This window comes from Neospora caninum, chromosome X (assembly GCF_000208865.1).
Source record: "Neospora caninum Liverpool complete genome, chromosome X".
Classification (NCBI taxonomy): Eukaryota; Apicomplexa; class Conoidasida; order Eucoccidiorida; family Sarcocystidae; genus Neospora; species Neospora caninum.
Genome location: NC_018396.1, coordinates 2785101 through 2805552, shown reverse-complemented (window position 1 = coordinate 2805552; position 20452 = coordinate 2785101). Strand labels below are relative to the sequence as shown.

The 20452-nt window shown below is 57.1% G+C and overlaps 3 protein-coding genes across 3 annotated transcripts in view; 2 read left to right on the top strand and 1 right to left on the bottom strand.

The window, feature by feature from the left end:
* Window positions 1-800: 800 nt before the first annotated feature.
* NCLIV_048140 (putative splicing factor) lies at window positions 801-5224 on the top strand (the record flags this gene model as incomplete). Its single annotated transcript, XM_003884365.1, has 7 exons — window positions 801-1011; window positions 1644-1771; window positions 2196-2294; window positions 2395-2551; window positions 2897-3034; window positions 3812-4126; window positions 4620-5224. 7 exons carry the CDS (start codon window positions 801-803, stop codon window positions 5222-5224), a joined length of 1653 nt encoding a protein of 550 aa, XP_003884414.1.
* Window positions 5225-6849: 1625 nt separating this feature from the next.
* Window positions 6850-14537, bottom strand: NCLIV_048130 (conserved hypothetical protein; the record flags this gene model as incomplete). Its single annotated transcript, XM_003884364.1, has 11 exons — window positions 6850-6970; window positions 7169-7338; window positions 7604-7693; window positions 8471-8579; window positions 8752-8821; window positions 9604-9756; window positions 10317-10509; window positions 11171-11439; window positions 12137-12233; window positions 12716-13053; window positions 13646-14537. The coding sequence occupies 11 exons, from the start codon at window positions 14535-14537 to the stop codon at window positions 6850-6852; spliced, it is 2502 nt and encodes an 833-aa protein (XP_003884413.1).
* A 3388-nt stretch (window positions 14538-17925) lies between these two features.
* Window positions 17926-20452, top strand: part of NCLIV_048120 (putative GTP-binding protein) — a gene marked incomplete at both ends in the record, with an annotated part of 4531 nt that continues 2004 nt past the window's right edge. The window contains 5 exons of the mRNA XM_003884363.1: window positions 17926-17974; window positions 18267-18390; window positions 18766-18967; window positions 19489-19619; window positions 19828-20035. Of these exons, the coding sequence (XP_003884412.1) occupies window positions 17926-17974; window positions 18267-18390; window positions 18766-18967; window positions 19489-19619; window positions 19828-20035 (714 nt within the window). The remainder of the gene's footprint in view (window positions 17975-18266; window positions 18391-18765; window positions 18968-19488; window positions 19620-19827; window positions 20036-20452) is intronic.

The window sequence follows — 20452 nt, the reverse complement described above, 5'->3', positions numbered from 1 at the left end:
GCGCCGCCGAAGGCATTTACTGGAAACTGCTAGAGTAGAAGGGTAAAGCGCAACACGCGCGGAACCACCAACAAAAAGACGGGGACTCCCTTCGTTTTTTGAAAGAATACGGGATGTTGTCACCTTATTTTAGCAGGTTGCTGGGATCCTGACGTGCGCATGCACTCCTTCCACGGCATCGGGACCCGTCATAAGTGTCCAGCCTGCCGACGTTTTTCTCTCTTCTCCACTGTTCTTTCCTGCATCTTTCCATGCATCAACCGCATGCATATTTGCTCGTCCGTGCTGGAGAAGAACCCGATTCGCGGGACGAACCGAGCACATTGGCCAGACCAGCGCACTTCGCGAGAGCCCGTCTCGCAACCGGCGACGTTAGATGGGGCAGCTTGTGACGGCGTGCCCTGATGTTCTTTATCCCTCACGGTTTCCTGGTTCCAGTCAGTAGCTCACTTGCGCCTGCGTCAAGCAAAGGCCCCTTCTGGCGGACGGACACAGGCACAGGCGTTCACTGGGATTCTCCCGGGCCGTTGTACCCGCACTAAATCCCGCTCAAGACCAGCCCGACAGAGTTGGTTTCGTCCGTCTCTCCCCTCTCCAAGTCTCCCTCTTCGCGGGGACGCAGTGGCTGCAAGCTTCTCCTTACCCGTTCGTAACCCTTGGATGCGTGAGCCGACGTAAATCCCGGGAGGACAGTGCTGCATTTCGGACGTTTGGCGAAGTCTAAACACGTGCGCCACCGCATTTTTGAGGGCCTTAAAACACAGGCCGGGGAAAACAGGATCTGAAGTTTAGCCTTGACAATGCTGGCTGTAGGAGGGGGCGGGCACCGCTCCTTTGCCGGCGGAGGAGCAGACATCACTCAGGTCTACGAGAGAAACCAAGATGCGACGTTGTACATTGGCAACCTCGACTCCCAAGTCGACGACGACCTCCTTTGGGAACTTTTCGTCCAGTGCGGCCCCGTTCGTACGGTGTCGGTTCCCCGAGATAAGCTGACGGGAAATCACCAAGGTAAGAGCGAAGATGGCCGCGTGCCAGCGAACTCGGAGCGAATAACAGTAGATGCTCCCATCCCATCCACGCGCTCCCCGTCGCCAGAGAAAAAAAAATCCCACAGTCGCCCCTTTTCTATGCAAGCAATTCTCGTTCTTTGCGCCTTACATGGCGATGAGACCCCGGCCAGGTTCCTCCTTCTGGCGTGACTGGTTTGGCTCCATGACGGAAGCCAGTGCCTTCGCTTCATTTCTTGCCGATCGACTTTCCTGTTCGTCTCTCGCGTACATCCCCCGAGGAACGCGCCTCGGCTTTCCAACACGAATCGATTGCCCTCGACACACACTGTCAGCAGCTGCCCGAGTGAGCGATCCCAGTAATACCCGCGGACTGCGTGATTCTTTGTCCCGGCCCACTGGCTGCGTGGGGGAGCCGTGCACACGGCCTCTTTTCCCGTCTGTTCCGTCTCTACATGGATGTTTCAACATGCGAGTATAGGAGGAAGGCCAATAGGAAGCTTCGCAGTAGGTTTTCATAGCGTGTGACGCGCAAGACAAGACACACAATGCTTGCGCTTGACGCCTGCGAGTATACACAAAACAACCGGACCGGGAATAAAACTTTAATGTGTGTCACTTTTTCCCTTGCAGGTTACGGTTTCGTAGAATTCACAAACGAGGTCGATGCCGATTACGCGCTGAAACTGATGAACATGGTTAAGCTGTATGGCAAGTCCCTCCGCCTTAACAAGTCTGCCCAAGACCGGAGAAACTTCGATGTCAGTCCATGAACGCACACACTTGCGACGACGGCTTCAGGGAGAACATCGGTTTTCCTCGTGGTTTCTCTTCGTTTTGAACCGCTGTATTTTTCTCAAACCGGTTATTCATGCACAGCTCCAGATGCCAGTTTACGGCCGGACAGAGACCCTGTCGTGGCTTCGTTGGGGGAGGAACGACTTGCGGCCTGGGGTGAATGCCCGAGAGGACAAGGGGGAGAGCGTCAGGTTCCGAAAGACTGAGGCAGACGCGGGGCTTTCTTGCTCGCCTAAACCGATATACGAACTAGAAGAGCGTTCGTTTTTGTAGGGTCACCGGAACTTGAATGTACAGCTGGAATCGCTGCTTTGTGTTCTAAGTGTGAATCTGCCCGGAAGCCTCTAGACGACGGTTCCTCGCTTGCATGCTTTCGTGTTCTTCCAGGTTGGCGCGAACATCTTCCTGGGAAACCTTGACCCGGACGTGGACGAGAAGACGATCTACGACACTTTCTCCACTTTCGGCAACATCCTTACCGCGAAGGTAGGACCGAGTTGCCGGACACATCTGCGTGCCCCGTTCCGCGCTTTGACGGTAAATGAATCGCGCGCGTGTGTTCGTTTCGTTTCCCGCCGTTTTGCAGATTATGAGAGACCCGGAGACCGGCATCTCCCGAGGCTTCGGTTTTGTCTCCTTCGACACCTTCGAGGCGTCCGACGCAGCATTGGCAGCCATGAACGGCCAGTTCATCTGCAACCGTCCTATCCATGTCTCTTACGCGTACAAAAAAGATACACGCGGTAAGGTGAAACACGGGGCGTTCCCCACTGCCTCAGTCTCTTCCGGTGCGCGGTTGTCCGTCTACCGACATGCCCACGTGTGTTTTGTTCTCAGCTGCCTCAGAGAAGGCTTCAGACAGATGTGTGGATTTGTGGAGACTTGAAAATGAGAATGCGTTTTCATGTTCCGCGTGTCCATGCGTGGTTTCCCAACACGTTGCGGACCCCGACAGAGTGCACATGGGTAGTGTGTCTGTCCGCATAGGCAACGAAGAAGACGCCTTTTCGACAGCTGTTGCGTTCGAATTGACTGCCGAGTTCCCCTCATTCGCGCTTCCACACCGCACCGCGTTTTCCCCTCTTCAGGCGAACGCCACGGCTCGGCAGCTGAGCGCCTGCTGGCGGCGAATCGGCCGCAAATCATCAACCCCAATGCCCCTGCGACAGGCGGGGTGAAGCCTCCGATGAGTCTTGCGATGCAGGCCGGTGCCCAGGGTCAACCAGGTAGGCGCGCGTTTGCGAGGGAAGACGGGAAACAGCTCTTCGGTGGTCAGCCTAGGCTGGACTCTTTGATCAGCTGAGGTGTTCATCTCTCCCATTCCCCAGACGAGACGCGAGGGACCGCGCAAGTCGTCTTCGTGTCAGCACAGCACAGGCATGCGTCGTCTGCCGTGTGTTCGACACGTGGGACTTCCACGCGGTGCATGCATAACTCAAATCGAATAAACAGAGACATTATAGTACCTAGGATACTGAGTATGACTCCAGTTATACTTCAGAAGCATCTTGTGCATTTGCTAGCGTTCAACACACGTCTCACACCTTCCAGTTGCCTTTCGTCTTGGCGCCGCGTGCCTCGGTTTCGGGGGCAGCGGCCGTGGCTTCGGGGTGGAGCCCCAGCCTGAATTTTGTGGCAGAGAAACCGAGTGCAGCGCAGGATGTTCATAACACGCGGGTGTTTTCACAGATTGGGATGCGTTCGAGATACCTCCACACAGATTTTGTGGTAACGGAAACTTCCTCTGCGATTGACATTCAGCCCGCAATACGGAAGCCTCCAAGAGATGAGAATGTGGTTTCAGCGACGTTAGCGCGCGGGTCGTTTTTTCGGAGTAGCCCTGGCGTCTAAACCCCCGTGGGTCTGGGGAACCAAGGATTTCGTTGCCCTCTTTCATTGGACGGGGAGTATAGCCGTGGACAAAGAGAACCCTCGCCGTTGCGATGTCTCTGGGGATTGATGTGTGTTCCCCGTTTTCTCGTTCTGTGGATCCTTTTTCACAGGTGGCCCCATGGCTGGAGGAGGCGGTCTCCCGACGATTCCACCGCCGCCTATGCTCGGAGGCATGCCGCCTCGAGGGCTCCCCGGCGGCTCTCAAGGCTTCCCGCAGCCCTTCGGCCCTCACGGCGGATCGGGCCCCGGCGGCGTTCCGGGCGCTGGAGGGGCTCCTGGAGGGACACCAGGAGGCATGCCGGGAGGTTCTGGGGGCCGAATGGGCGACTTGCCTCCTCTTCCTCTCCCTCCGAACATGGCTGGGGGGATGCCGAATCTGCCTATGGGCCTTCCTCCGCCGCCGCTGCTCTTCATGCCAAGGCCCGGTAAGGCACCAAAGAGAGCGGGATTCGGAGCGAATGTTATCTTTGTGTTCCAAGGAGATAACGGCGTGTGGACAGGTTATCTACGAGAACTGAAGTGCTCTTTTTCCCGCTCGGGCATCCTTCCTCTTTCTAGAAAAACAACCTGTAGCCGAGTGTGCAGTCAGGGCTGAGGTGCTGTAGGTGTAGAAACAGGCAGAACGTGGAGCTTTCTTCGGTTCTGCAGCCGCCTTGTTGCAGTTCCTCACACCGCGTTTTCGGTCCTTCGCTGGAAAGCTGTGCCGAGACGCTCTCTGCGTGCACCCTATCGATGTTTATCGGCGGCGCTCGGAATTCTCCGTTGCAGCCGGGTTTCCGGCCATGTGACGCTGGACATTGCAACTCGCACTGCGTGACAATGCTTGTGCGTTCGTACAGCCCCCCGGCACTTGACCTTGTGACAAATTGCCCCGAGTTATCAATTCCCTTTCCTCGACCCGATGCTGTCTGTGCTTAGGTATGCCGCCGTTCCCGCCTTTGCCAAACATGCCGCCGGTGGGCCCGGGTTCGGGAATGGGTCCGCCGGGGTCGTCCCCGCAAGGCCCGCCAGGTCCGGGGGGGCCTTCTCCTGGCGGCCAAGGCATGCCTCCGCGCAACGCAGGCATGCCGTCTGTCACGCCCTTGCGCCCGCCTCTTGGGGGCGCTATGGGTCCGCCGGGGCCTGAGTCTCCTTCAGGGCCGGGCTCCTTTTCGGGGGCTCCAGGCGGAGCAGGCGGCCCGGGAGCACAGCGGCCTTCGCCCGGCGGCGGGCTGCCGCCGCCGGGTGTCTCGCCAGTGCGTCCCGACCTTCTCCCTCCGCCGCCGCCTCTCATTCTCTCCGCTGGAGGCCCAGGGAGCGGGGCACATGCAGGCCGCGGGCCTGGAGTCTTTAGTCCCTCCCCGAATATGCGGCCACCCATGGGGCCTCACGGCGGCACGCTCTTGGGCTCGGCTCCCGCCTCCTCCCCGACCATGGGACCGCCAATGGCAGGCCTGATGGGCCGAGGACCGCCGGCGCCCGGCGGGCCCCCGCTGATCCCGCAAGGCGCACAGCAACCTCATCGCCCCCCTATGATGGGATAGAGAAAACTCGAGGCCACAGTGCGGGACGGAAGGCTGACTGGGCAAGGAATTGATGCATCTTGACAACGTGGCAGAGGAAACGACGCCGGATGGAAGCACGAGGACGAGACGAGAGAGGAGAGAGGAAGAACAAACGAGTGGCGGAGAGGGAAGAAAGACTGAAGCCACAGCGCAGAGGTCCACGCTGGGGCGGCAGCACTGCTGGCTTTCTCGCTTTGCAGGAAAGGTGCGCCCAGTCTATCCCAGAGGTTCCTCACTCTGTCTACCCCAGGCACACATAATCGTTTGCATTTGGTGGCCGACAGAGCGGCCGGAAGCACATACCGCTTGTTCTGAATTTGTCATTTTCGCAGTTGTAGACACGTACGCGCACGAGTAAGTGTGCCTTCCTATGCACTCGTGGACCCGTGTTTTTGTGTATGTACACCGAGGGAGGTAGCCAGGGGCGAACGAACACTCGTAGGGCATTTCCGGACTGATAAGAGGACTCATTTTCAGCCTGTCGAGACTGCGCGATCAAGGATGTACGAGCTTTTGACAGCGAGCGAACTGCGTGTTGACACTCTTTCCAGAGAACGAACACCAGTACCGGCTGCCCGATAGAAGGGGGCCTCAGGAAGCGAGCTTGAAAAGCGCGCGCCTCAGAAACCAGATAACCGCCGCTTCCAGAGTCGGGTGTGGGCGTTGAAAATAACGTAGGCGGCATGCGGGAGCTCTTCCTCTCGCAAAGAAAACCCTTTTTCTTGCTCAAACAAAAGGGCGCACTGCCCTTGCAGGAGATCGTTTCGAGAGCCTCGCCGCACCTTCCCTTCAGGCAGAAACGTGTCATGCATGCAAAAGCAGCTCACTCTTTTTGAGAGCTCTCTGGCAAAAGTTCAGACCCACACATTGCGGAGCGGCACGGGTCGGCGCATCAGACGCGTTTTGTGGACCGCTTTCTGGCGGTGTTCCCCCCCAGCCACAGAAGCCCGAAACGTCACACTTGCGTAGACACTGCTCTCGTGGCGAGCCGCTGGGAAATGTTGCATTCTATTCTTCTGTCTCAAGGTTGCCTCTGAAGCGTGCAGTCTCCCTCGCAAATCGCGTCTAGTCTCAAAACCGTAGACTGCGACTTAAATAAACGTACACGACATCCTGCGCAGGCGTCGGCTGCTCACGGAACTGCCGAAAGGTCTTGAGAGAAAAAGAGAGAACGAAATGGTGTCGGTCCCAGGTCGGTATAATCGACAAACATCTCCGTCAAGAACGGATATCACATCGACCGAAAGGAAATAGGTACGAGGTCAGACGCCGCAACGACGTGGCTGTCACCGTGTCTCCAGCAAATACATATTCGTGTGTTTGCAGACCTCTCTCGCTGTTTACACTTCCTTATATATATATATATATATATATATATATGGGTACAGTGTAGAAGAACGTGCAGGGGCCTGTATTGGCGCTCCTCGAAAGAAACAGACAACGTGGAGCCGCAAAGCCTCAAAAACAGACAGGCTATGGCCCGCTCTGGCGTGACGAGACTGATTGTTCGTGCTCCGGTGCCGGCCGACAGGCGAACAAGGCGAGGAGAGGACCCTGATGAAGCGGGAGAATGTCGGGCTAGAAGCAGAGAAATGCGCCTTCGTTCAGAGGTCGCGAAGAATCATCAGAGGCTCCGACATTGCCAATAAGTGGGCTTCTAGAAGATCTTCTGCCGCTTCGCGCTTCCTCAGCTGTAGCACCTCTTCGGGCGAGAGAGATTGCGCTCTGAAGCAAAACAGCAAATCAGCAAAGGAAGCGCATAACAGTGTTCGCACGACTTAGGCGCCTCTGTCTCTCGGCTTCTCTTGCGCACTCTCGGTCTCTCCGTCTACCCTTCGCATGTCTCCAAGTTTTTCACGTCGCACTGACAGACAAGACACCTTCGTCGCGGCGGGCCTCCTCCACCCTATGCGCTCTCCGTACTTTGTTTGCAACTGAAGAAGCCGCGCAGCCTCTGCGCGTTTCCGTTCAAGCAGGTTTAAAGCCGTGTGGTAGAAATTTTGGAGAACCTGTAAGACTGCTGCGTCGTTGCTGGTTGTCACGACGAGGGCATGTTTGTTGCTCAACTGTGTTGCACTCGCACTTAGCCGATCCTGAACAAAGCAACGAGGAAACGCGAAAAGGTGGACTCGACGGCTAAACGTGCGTCGCAGACGAGGTCGAAGCTACCGCAGGAAACCGATTCCACCCTCGAAGGGAGCGCCGCGTCGCAGTCTGCCGGTACACCCCGGCAATTGTCAGTCACGTATCTCGTTCAGTGTGTGTTTTGTGCATCAATCGGCATCTAGGCGCGGGAATTTCCATGCGCGCGTCCTTCCGATTTGAAAGCGATCGCACATCTGCTTTGAACCGACTTACACTTTCATGGAAGCGAGCAAAACCTTCTTTGGCCAGAAGATAAAAGATTTTCCGAGCCCCCTGAGGCGGCAACAGAGCCATGTCCGCCACCTGACAGGGGAACAAGACGCATATAGCTCACCGACGCATTGTCGCTTTTTCACGAAAAGCCACAGAACAAACAGAGTCTCGAGGCGCCCGCACCGAAGCAAAAGTTGGATGTTTCCTGGCTAGCTGTAGTTCTTAGAGTGAAACAAGATGTTGCGGGTCCACGAACCCTACGCGGATCTGAGCATGCAAATGCAGGGTAAGCGCAGCTACAACCGTTGCAGGTGCATATGCAAAGGAGCATTCAGATCGGGGTATCCCTCGACTCACCCGCGGATTCCTTCACGCCTCTGCTGGCATCGAACCCCCCAGAAACCTATGACTATCCCAAGTGTACCATCACAGGACTGACTGGAAAATAGAGTTCTACGTCCTGGCGGCAGGGCGACGTTTGCACGGACTAGAACCGGAAACGCCCGCCCGATTCTCTTCAGCGACCGACATCTATGTAGATATGAACTGAAGATGCATAGCTGCATAATACATGCACATCTTCAACCGAAGGGGCCGAATGCTTTACTAGGGCAGACGCGAACGCAAAACTATGGCTGTTGGGATGTAAACATGTGTTCAGAGAAACGAGCGGCGCCGTGGCTGCGAAGACGCGAAGAGCGTCGCGACGCTTCAGCGCCACGGCGTGTCGTGGTCGCGGGCCTCGTGATTAGCCTTCTCTGCTTCAGCGTCAGAGCGAGGAGATTTCCTGGGACTCATCGCCACGGGCGGCTGCTGAAACCTCGCGTCTCTCTGTTACCAATGTCCACGGATTGCCAGGACTCTCACCGTTTGATCGTCCCAGAATTGCGAAGATCTCTCGACCATGAAGGAGTGCTTGCACGCCATGAGGCTCCACACTCGCCCGGCCTTCTCGCCACACCGAGCCACGATCGCGCTGCATGCACGAAACGAGAAGGACAAGGCGCGCCTCCCACCCGCGTCAAGAGGCGTATTTGCCGTAAACGGCTGCACACAAGAGACTGGAACGTCGTTCGACAACAGGCAGCGTCGCTCTGTTTCTGGCGCGTTTGTCGCCGCGAGAAGCCAACCCGGCGCCAAAACCTTACTCGTACAAAAGCCGGCGACGAAGAACCGCTCGCAGCTCCTCCCAATTCAGCTTGTACATCGACTGGCCGTCTGAGGTGGAGGCAGAGAGGCGGACACGGCAGGGGAGACAGGAGGGTGAAGAGAGCGGCAAGGGCAAGACACGGGAAACTTTGGAAACAACAGAAGGGAACGAGGTGTACCACGGGCCAGCAGAAGGCACGGGACACTTAGGAACGCGCTGCCAAAAAAACAACGCGGTTCCAACTGCACGCCAAAACTACTTTCGCGTTGGAAGAAAAAACGAAAGCGTCACCTGGAGCCGCGAGGATAAAGAAGCAAAACGCGTGGTCTCGCTCGCCAGTTCGACGCCGAAATGACGACGGCCCACGCCCCCTGTGGAACCCAAGGGCTTGCCCTGGAGACACGCCTGGGTGTACAGACGCCTTTGGGGTGCACACACAAGAAATAGCTGTAGGGCGGAAGAGACCAGCCGCTCGATCAACCCTTTATCTATGTGGGCCAACGTATGAAGTTGTAGGCGTTGCCTGTGCTCTTCCCTGTCTCGTAGTTTCCCTCGCACTGTGTACGTATGTTTCCCTCGCACTGTGTACGTATGTGGATGCACACACATAAATTACGGCTACAGCCGGTTTTTCTTGTCGGACGTTGCCGTAATGCATGCGAGTTTTCCGTGGGAGGGGTGCGCGGATGGCTGGGAGCAGTGAAAAACCGCTTTCGCAACTTGAGAAGCTGGAAGATTTTACCAAAACGCTTTCGACTTGCGTCGATTTGTCAAGTGTTCCTGGCTTTCTTCTGGGCACGCGCAAGTAGCGGGGAATCCGAGCTGCGCTCGAGATTTGCGAGTTCCGTACCGTGAAGCGTCGCCTGAAGGAAACGGTCCGGGTGCTTGGCGAGAGCCTCGAGAAGGCGAATGAGCTGTGCCTTTTGCATCGCCTCTTTTTTCACGCCGACCTTCTCCAAGTTGGCCTTAACGGCCTGCTCGACAGCGTCGAACTTGATCCACTCTGAAGCGAACGCAAAAAGATGCACCGAGACGGACATCACGCCGAAAGCCGAAACTCCAGAATCCACCGCTTGCATCCGGAACCCTCGACAAAGACGGGAGCAGTCGTCTCAACCGTTAGTGTAGTACACGCGTGGAACCAATCCGGCGGTAAAATAAAAGACAGCACCTAGGCGACTTCACGACAACCGCGGAAGCATCTGACCTGCTTCACCTCGGTCGCTCTGAACAGGATCGAATTCAGATCTCCCCGTGAATTCCAGTGCCATGGAGAAGGCGGGCGCTACGCAGCAGGCGTCAGAGACGGTAAGCCAGCGAGGGTGTCGAGACACCGAGACAGAGGCCATCAGGCGAAAGAGGCGAACTGGATCATCCCCGAAAAACAGAAGAAAAGACAGTCATGCCCGGTACTGAAGACGCTGACGTTCTTCCAGACGACCAGGCCACCAAATGTCTACCCGCTGCGCACAACAAGACTTGTAACGAGGCGGACGCCCGAGGGAAACGTGCGAGAGTCGACTGAAGCGTGTCCATCCTTGAAAAGCAGAGAAGGCAGCGTACTGCAGAGAAAGCTGAGGCGGGCTTTTCCTTGCTGAGTTGCTTCTTGCTCAGCCTGGAGCGTCTGCGTCTGGTATCTCCTCCCGGAGCCCTGATGGCCGTGAAGAAGCTCCACACCGCCGTCGAGCAGAGCCCGGACCGTCGCGCGCGCGAGTCGGTTGTCTCCGACGCGCGCCAGAATGAAGCTCTCGGCGACCTGCGCAGGAACGCGGAACAGGCGACACACAGAGCTCAACTCAACCACTGGACGCGCATGCAGCTGCTTTGTTTCGCAGCTCCAGGCTTCGCTTTGTTGGCCGAGTCTGACCCGGCCACACCGGTCGCGCCGACGCCTCCTGAAGCTCGCCATCGGCACCGTGTCCCTACCGCGATGGACTGCCGCAAAACACAAAAGAACCCCCGCGTCTACGAACAGCACGCGCCCGTATGTGAATGGGCTTTCCCCTTTCAATGCAGCAGAAACCGTGGACACGAGAAACCAAGCAGCTTGATGCTTGGCATCTACATCCAGGGTCAGAATCCTAGATTCCACTTTACGCGGAGGAGATCTTGCAGCAGCGCAGGACTCCCCCCCCCCCCCCCCCCCTTCGCTTCGCGTCCCCCAGGCAGGGCACATATTTCTCGCGAATGGCCGAGTGGATTGCGTCTCCTAGTCCTCATCGGACTCGCTTCCCCCCGGCGCCGCAGTTCCAGAGCGAAGCCGTGCAGGCAGACTGTACCCCGTGTACTGTTTCGGCTTCAGGTCGCGTCCAAAGTGACTTCCGGTCACTTGAGCGTTCTCGCAAGCATCCAACATGCCAGAAGTTGGCCCGAAACGGTGTTCGCGTCTCTCTGTGTCGTGTTTCTCTTCGGCTCACCTGTTTGCACAGTTCGAGAGTGAGGAGCTGGGTGTTGACGCGGAAGGGAACCCTTTGTTCTTCCAGTCGCTCTATCAGTTGCCTCTCCACTTGCTTCTGCTGTTTCGTGTACACGCGCTGCTGCTCGTGAAGTGCAGAGCTGCCATTGGACCCTGGAGCGTCCGCGAGGGCGGCAAACGGAGACAGATCGCTGTCGCCCAACGCGGTAGCACCCAGCTCAAGAGAGGCCGCACCGTGCGAGCGGGACCCGGACGCGGGCTGACCTTGGGCTGCCGTACCGCCAGAGAGAGAGAGAGACAGAAAGGAGGGTAGGCAGGAACTGGGGACACAACGAGAGAAATGCACACGCAGAGAGGAACCGAGACGCCCCGAGGGAAGCAGAGAGAGAGAGAGAGAGAGGAGACGACGGAGCCCCCCGACAGCAGACGAAAGGATATGAAGCAAGTAGGCGGGGAATACCAACAAAGGGAGCTCGTGTGAAAGCCTCCGGGAGCAGGACCGCGAAGACGCAGTCTGGCCCTTTGTCATCACGGGCTAGGGCCGGTATCCCTCTTCCGCGGAGCTTCGTACACAGCAGTATACGCGCAAGTTCGGGAAGCGTCGATACGGTGAACCCGGCGCACATGCTCGCTTTTTTTCGCATTTGCCAAAAAGCCAAGCCTGGCGCCGCACAACATTGCGGAGGCCCATGACACGGAGGAAAACGCCGGGCACCTTGGCGACACGAACACACGACCCACAGAGCAACAGCTGGTTTTCCTCAACAGCCAGCCCTCGCAGACTACGCCTCCCCCGATGTTTCTCCTTTGTCAAGTGACAACACATCGCTACATCATTCTCTCTATATATATGTCACCACATCTCTGCGTCAGTGTCTCGAAACAGGCATCGCCCCATCTCGGTTTACAGGTTCGCATACACGCATTTTCCCGTCACGTGCACTTCATGACGTTGATAATGACCTACCACCAAGAAGGTTGAGAAGGTAGGCGGGAACGCCCAGAGCATTCACTTGTTCGCTGCCCATGCCGTCCTCTCCATCGTTTGCACTTCCGAAGCCAGCCTGCGAGTGACGGGAGAAGCAGACGCCGCACACAAGACACGGCGTCGGCGAAGGCGAGCGCTGCTTCGTCTTCAGCTCGAAACCCTAAACGCTTGGGGCCGCTTGCTTGTTCGAGCCCACGCTGTCTCTCTGGAACAGGGCGGCTCCGCCCCACTCGTGGGCACCTCGAAGCGGCGAGAGAAAGGGGAACGACACACTCTGTGGTGATCCTCTCCCGAACGGCAGGCTGAGCGGGAGTCGCGCCGTCACTGTGTCTCTGCGCGACACAATCTCGCTTCCTCCCGAGGGGACAATCAGCGTTTGCTGGAAAGAATATACCACGAGTTGGACTCCTGAGTCGGATGTTTTGAATGCCTTTGTTACCCTCCAAGCGAGGAGCCTCCCGTTTCACGTTCTGTCTGCGTCTCCGCACCAAACGTTCGCCCCGCCAGCCCGAGAACCGATTTCCACAAAGGTTCGTTATTCTGCCCGAGAAAACCTACCGGCGCCCGGCCATCCTGACTGGTCTTTTGCTGCTTGCTCGCGCGGCCGCTCGTCGCCGCCCTGCCGCGCTTCCGCCCCGCGCCCTTGGCACTCGCCGCCTCCTCGTCACCGGGCGACAGGGGCAACGGCGGCTCGGCCTGAATGAGAATCGAGGAGGAAATCAGCTGCAGGAAAGCGCGGCGCAGCGCGGTGTCTGTCAAAGGGCGAGGTGCGCCGCCTTCGCAGCCACCCGAGGAGACGCTGACTGCCTCGCCCTTCCCTCGGGCGTCCCCGCCGCCTTCCTGGTCCCCAGACGCGCCAGCCCCGCCAGAGGCCGCAGAAATGTCGAAGTGGGTGTCTGAGGAGAAACAGAGGCGCGGCCGAGAGACATCGCATGCACACGCGTGGCAGAAATCGCGGCGCGGACACACAGAAGCGATTGTTCTCTGCGCAGTCGGCTCTACGCAGACGCCCAGGAACGCGCGGAGAAACGCGCCTTCTAGGCGTCCACGCGCGAGGAGAGAACGGGTGTCGCGTATTCGCAGGCTTCCTTTGAGGACACAACGAGGCCGTTTCTCGGAAGCTCTCAAGTGAAGGCGCGCCTCGGCGCCAGGAGAGTTTCCGGTCGGTTTAACCATGCGAGGCTTCTTGGCCCACACCACAAAGAAACGACGCAGGCGACGAACTCACAGGCACTCAACGTGAAGAGAAACCCACGAAAGGGGGCTAGTCAAAAACAAAGAGACAGCCGCAAACGCTACCCACCACATACACCTGAAGCGAGCATGCACGGACACTTACACTTCCGTATAAATAGACGATGCATGGGATGTAGATGGCAGCACGAGTCAGCAGATGCGAGGACACATTTCAGAATAGCCAAAGCAGCCGCTCTGTCTCTGTGAGCTGCCACGGCGGCCTCGCTCCGGGTTTTTGCTTCGAAGACTCACAGGGATCTTCCAACGCGCTGCGGACGGCCTCCTGCATGCACTGCCTCCCCGCACGCATCACCTGGAGGAGAATGACTCTGCAGGCGAATCCCCAGGTTTGCTGGACGTGGACGGCAAAACGGGTGTAGCGAAGTCGCACGAGGACTTCGTCGAGAAGGAGAGAGTAGCGAATCGTCCCATGCGGCTGCTGGGCTGGCTGCGCGACGGAGGCCTCCCCCGGTCTCCCTGCGCCCTGGTCCCCGTTCCGAAGGTCGCCGAGCTCATGGAGATGCCCAGTCTGCGCGCCAAGGCCTGTCTCCGCGCCGGCACCCGCGGGGTCTGGAGTCTCCGACTCCGGCGCCATGGGCTCCAGGCCCTCGTCGGGCGCGAAGAGACAGGGCGACTCGGAACCTGGCTCGCCCCTCTGCTCGGCGTCCGCTTTCGAGGCTCTGGCGGAGTCGCGGGTCGCCTTCGCGGCCGGCTGCTTCTGAACGGCAGACGCAGAGGCGGAAAGGAGACTGCCTCGTCTCCCGCTTTTTGCTCCCGTGTCCCCAGGAGACCCCGACGGCTGCGCGGCTCTGAGGGCGACTCCGAGGTGGCCGTCTATGGGTGTGACAGCCAGGAGGTTGTGCTGGAGAAGCACGAGGAGGGCGTTGCGGATGAGAGGGTAAACGTCCTGTCCCGCTTGACTCGAATTCGCCCGGCCGGCGCCCGCAGCCGAGGCTGCGTTGCGCGCCGCGAACGACAGATGTACCGACGCGCCCGAGGAAGAGAGAGAGGCGAGAAACAAGTCGCGCAGTTCCACAATGGTCAGCGATCCGTGAATCAGAAGCAGCCGCGCACACGCCGAGACGATCGGACCAAAAGCGTCCTCCAAGAGAAGGCACGCAAACTGAACCTCGTAGCGAAACATTGCGCCGACCAAAAAAGGCCAAGCTTGGGAGACAGAAAAAAAAAGAATCGAGAGAAGAAAAAAAGGCAGATACCTACGGGGAACGATACGGAGAGCGATACGGAGAGCTAAGGAGATAGATAACGCTACAGCGAAAGACAGAGACAACGCTAAGGAGAGAGACCGCGAGCAGCTTCAAAACAAGGATGCGAGAGAAGAGCGCAGGAGACCTGAGGTCCTCGCCAGGAAAGGGACGAGCCTCCGTCGTTGTGTCGCTGCTTTTTTCTTCTTCATCTTCTCGCGACTGCCCACCGAGAACCAGCAAAAAAGGTTGCTTATTCCACGAAACGCCGCGCGATCAAAGACGACAATGCGCAGAGACAGAGAGAACAAGGGGAGACAGAGCAGAGAATGGATGACGAGAGCAGAGAATGGATGACGAGAGCAGAGAATGGATGACGAGAGCAGAGAATGGATGACGAGAGCAGAGAATGGATGACGAGAGCAGAAACGCTGGAGAGTATTGGAGCAGGCGGCCTTGAGGAGCGGATCGTCGGCAGAAGGAATGAGGAGAAATGGCGAGGGAGACACCAGACACCGGAGCTGTGCTCAAGGCTGTGAATCCGTGTGGAACAGGGGAATGAGGGAGGAACCGGACCCGCCGAAGGGCTGAAAACACGACAAGACGCGAGAAACAGCGAACGGAACTGGCACCGCCGCAGGAAGCCAGGCGGGCGGAGCAGGAGAGAGACAACCGAACGGAGACAGGAGAGGAGAGAAAGGGAAGAGAGGGCCAGGCCTTTTCCAGACGACGGAGAAATGAGTGAGGAGAGCTCGCCTGCGGGAGCAGACTTGGAAAAAAGAGACTCAGACGCGAAAGCCGAGAAGAATGCGAAGAAGAAACCGAAGCGAACACTCGACAGGAAAGGAGACTCGATGTGAACGGTGTGGAGAGCAGGAATCTGAGAAGCGCTGAGAAAACGCGTAAACTTGAGGGGAACATGAGTGAGAGAAGTCGAGAGAATTCGCAACGGAGACGGAAAGGAGCAGAACAGCGATTAGAGCAAAAGAGAGATCCCTGTTTCTTCTAATCCCACAGCAAACGACGCGGTGAAGATACAGACGACGCGGGAGAGAGACTGACAGAATCGACTTGGGAGAACGCTGGTCTCGTCATTTTTTTTCACATGCATGTGCCCGCCGTGAACTTTGTCGCGTAGCGGGAGCGAAGGCTAGCGATCACGCGACTCTCGCCTTCCTATCCTTTCCACTCCACCTCTTTCTCTTTTCTGTGGGAGGCGTTTAGACGGGCGAGGAAGAAGAGCCAAGAAATCCTGTGTTTCCGTTCCGCAGGCCGACGACGGCCCATCAGAGGTCACCTCGCCGCTGCTGACAAAAATGGGATTTGTAGAAAACAGGGTGTATTTGTCTAGACTGCGCTTCTCCCTCAGATCCCCTGGTTGGTTCTCTTCGACAACATTCCTCGTCTTTCGTGTTTTTTGCTTTGTCCGCTGCTCAACCGCCGCAGCTTCCGGCTCTCCATCCCCGTCAGTCGTGGGACTGAGCCTCCCGACAATCGACCTCTTGACGGATGCTCTCGTCTCATCTCGTAATTGTCGATCCTCACCTTCTCTATGACTTATGTTTTCCTACTCTGCTCCGTCCTAGAAGTTTTTCTCCTCTGCAGAGGGGACTTTCGTTTCCGTCACCGGTTCGCCTGTGTTTCGCTTCCTCTGTGGCTTCCCGCTGTCGTTCTCTCTTGTTCTTGCTTTTCCCCCCTTCTGTCTCTGCCGTATTTCTGCTCCTGTTTCGCTTCGGCTTCTTCAGCCCCCTTCGTCTCTCATCAGTTCGCCGTCTCCCAGTCTTTCCTTGCCTCCCTGCCAGCCCGCAGGCACGCTAGAAGGTGTCTGTTTCTCTCTTTCTCCCTTTCTCTCTTCCTCTCTTTGTCCCTTTCTCTCTTCCTCTCTTTCTCCCTTTCCCTTTCACTCTTTCTCTTTAACCCTTTTTTTCTCTTTCTCTCCCGCCACACGTTTGCAAGGGGAGAGGCGGACTTCTCCGAAAGTCTTGCGTAGACGCGCCATCCTGCGGGACTTGTGCGTGTTCTAACCAGGGAGATAACGGGGAAGTCCCCTCTTTTCGTTTTTGTCTCTGCGTTACTTCATCTCTTTCGCCGTTGCTCTTCCAATCTCTCTTCGCTCCTGCGTCTTCCTGTCGGCGTCCTTGATTGACATCACTGGAGAGGGAAAGCTGGTCCCCGGTCTGTTCTTCGCAAGGTTGACGCGGAAATCTTACCGAAGAATAAAAATTGAGCGTGCCGAATCCTCTTGGCAGGTCTTTTCGACAACGGCCTCAGTCCAATTAAACCGCGAAAAAGTGGAGAGAGACGGAAACCGAGCTACCGACTCCCTCCGGCACCCCCTCCGGTACCCACCTTTGCTTGTTCTCACCCTGCGCATACGCCCCTTGCTGATGTGTATACGCTAGAGACAGATTCTCGTCCTTCAAAACATACAGGAATCTGTGTCTTTAGCACAGTCCTGTCTCTCTGCCTAAATACTTTATGCGGAGATAAAGAGACAGCAAGAGACGTCTCCCGCAGACAGGGACGACCAGCATCTTACTCCAAAGGTGCGTCAATTGCATCTCCACTTGGAGTCTGTATTCTTCATCAGAAGAAAGGGACAGGAAAGAATCGGCTCTGTAGACACTGCGTACCTCCTCGCTCTTCTCTCTTTTTCAGCTCTCTCTTTCTCGTCCCTCTTCTCTTTCTCTCTGGTCCGCGGCTTGAGAGCCTCTCCCCCAAAGAGAGGGAACAAGAAAGTGGACTGGAGCTAGCCCCTGTGTAGGAAGAACCGGTGGAGTCTCGTGGGCGTTTCACCTGAACTGGAGAGAGAGACACTGCCTTCCGTTCCCTTACGCCCACCTGAGGCGTCCTGCTTGCCGCCTTTCGTTTTCCCCAACCCTGCGCGCCCTCTTTCCCGGTTGGGGTGAGGAGACACCCTAGGGCGAGGAAGAAGAGCAGAGACAGCGGGTGTGGAGAGACGCGCTCAGGACTTCTTCCGATGGGAGGAAGGAGTGGACGACCTGTGTTGCCTTCGGCAAAAAGCGGCAGCGTGTATGTTTTGGGGTTGTGCACTTCCCGAGACAAGCACTGGGCTTTCTGAAGGCTGGGCCTCAGAGCCAGAGAAGAAGAAGTCAGTCCTCGCAAAAGGGCCAAAATCCTCACGAGGTAAAGTCGTGACGCTGCGTCGGCACACGCGCATCTCCAGGGCGGCTTGGAAAGTCGGCGTGGCAGGCGCGTGCATCCTCGGCAATCGCTTCCTCTCGACTGCGGGGCCCCTGTCTCCGAGTCTCTCGCCTCGTGTGTGGTTGTGCTTCTCCGCGCATCTGTCGAACTTTCATATCCACCATGGGAGGCACCGACTTCATCATCGGCTGCGTCGGGAAACCGTCGGCAGGTGAGCGACGCGCTGGCGCGTCCCGGGAAATCTATTCATTTCGTGGACTCGGATATGCCCACAACTCCAGCAAAGCTGGAGACGTGACGCCCGAGTTGACCCCGGGAAACAGAGACACGTGGACACAGGAAGGGACAGGTGGAGACAAAGGGACACAGAGAGAGAGAGACAAAAGGCGACAGTGGGAGCGAAAGATGCACAGCGCCGGTTGGAGGCGTCGTGGTGCTCTTTGTTCTGTTTTGCTGACGGCGGAATCTCGTTTTGTTCCGGTGTTTCCGTGTATTCTCCGCAGGCAAGTCGACGTTTTTCAATGCCGCAACGGAGGGATCGAATGCGAAAGTCGGGAACTTCCCCTTCACCACCATCAACCCCAACGAGGGGATCGGTTTCTTCCTTACAGACTGCCCGTGCACGAAGTGAGCGCCTCGCTCTTCCTGGACACTGCTCTCCGCAGCCTCACTGTTGGTGTTCTGTCTCTCTTGCCTCGCTGTTGTCCGTGTCTTTGCTGACCATTTCCTACCTGCTTGCCACGCTCGTCTCGTGTCCACAAGCGCTCACCGTCCTGAGTTGAGAGCGACTGGACGCGGAGGCTGCGCCTGCAAGTTGCGGCTTGGGACTGCAGGAGATGGGCACAACGCCTGCGTGTGCCCCATGCTGGAAAGAGCCGTAACTCAGGCAACAATCCCAACTGGGGCGTCCGTTGCGTTTGCTCGCGTGCTGGGGCCTCTCTGCGTTATTCGTTTTCGAAGCGACGACCGCCTCTCTCTTTGCTGTCTTTGCCGCTTCTTCAGGAACCCCGAATGCCAGTGTAATCCCCGCTACGGCCGCTGTCTCCAAGGCCGGAGGTACGTCCCCGTGAAGCTCCTGGACGTCGCGGGTCTGATTCCTGGCGCGCATGAGGGCCGCGGCCTGGGAAACAAATTCCTCGACGACCTCCGCCACGCAGATGTCCTCATGCACGTCATCGATGTCTCGGGAACGACAAACGAGAAGGTAGAGCAGCGCGGAAATCGAGAACGGAGGGAAGAAAGGGAACGGCGGGGGGACAGGGAAAGAAACGAGGGTTATGCGCCGCCAACGAACGAAGACTTCACTCCCTTCACTGTAATGGAAAGGTTTCGACGCATGCGAACAGGATCGCAACACGTCGAGAGCGTCCGGGCCACAGTACTGTCACCCCTTGTGAAGAAAGGACTGTCGTGTCCGCTCGTTTTCCCTTCGCGTTCTTCTACATATTTTGCTTCTACATCGTTGGCTTCTCTATCTCTCTGCTGTCTCTCCCCGCGTGCCTTCTCTCTCTTTCTCTCCCTATCAGCTGTCTTTTTTTCTTGCCGCCGTGCTCTCTCAGTGCGATATCCGTTTTGTTCGACAGAGCTTGGCGAGGGGGAACGCGATCGCAGACTCTAGGTCGTGTGCGGCTCTGCGAGGAGCTGCAGATGAGAGGAGAAACTGGTACTTTTTACAGCTTGTTAACTAATCATTAAATAGCTGTCTCCGTTTTTTTTTTTTCGCAGGGCGAGACGACGATCGGCTACGACGCCAGCCAGGACCACGCGTGGCTGATGGAGGAAATGCAGCTCTGGATTTTCAACAACTTGTGGAGTCGCTGGGCCTCGATCGCCCGACGGCAAAGAGCGACTGGCAGGTGAGAGCAGACCCCCAGCGGAAGAGCCGCGACAGAAAGATACGCGCAGCTACATGCCCAGACACAGAGCCACCTGATCATGTATACACACATATGTGCACATGTACACACATATATATATATATATATATATATGTACATATACATATCTTGTGTCCGTTTAAATTTCGTTTGCTTCTCCGCGGGTCTTTTTTTTTATTTTCTTCAGCTCCTTGGTGCTCACTTTCAGCCAGCAGTTTAGCGGGTACGGCGCTCAGCAGCCGCTGATCGAAGCGGTGCTGCGGACCTTCGACGAGCGCGTGAGGAAATGCCCTGTTGTGCCTGCGACTGAGCCGACCCGGCACGACGGCGACTGGGAACCGCACAATCTCGGCAACGACTTGACGGTGTGGGACAAAGAGCGCGTCATGGAACTGGTAAGGCCGAAGGAAAACGTAGAGAGAAAACCGGCAGCAAGAGATCCCGGAAAAAGACCGCCGCGGGAACAAAGCGCAGGGTCGGCGGGACACGACACGGCCGGAGAGATCCACAGGCAACGGGCATACCCGAAGCGACACGGGAGAGAGAAGCCAGGCAACAACTCCCGATTCCGTGGTGAAGGGAGAAACTTTAGCATGAGAGAGAGCCGCCATCCGCGTCATGCCTTTCTACTTAACTGTATCATGTGTATGCAGTTTTGAAGGCACTCCGATATTATATATGTATATATGGATATATTGGTATGTATAGTGGGCGGTTTCGTATCTGACCATACACCGTCTAGGTCTACATGTATATATATGTATATATAATCTTTGTATACGTGTGCATCTTTTGTACTTTGCCGGGAGTGC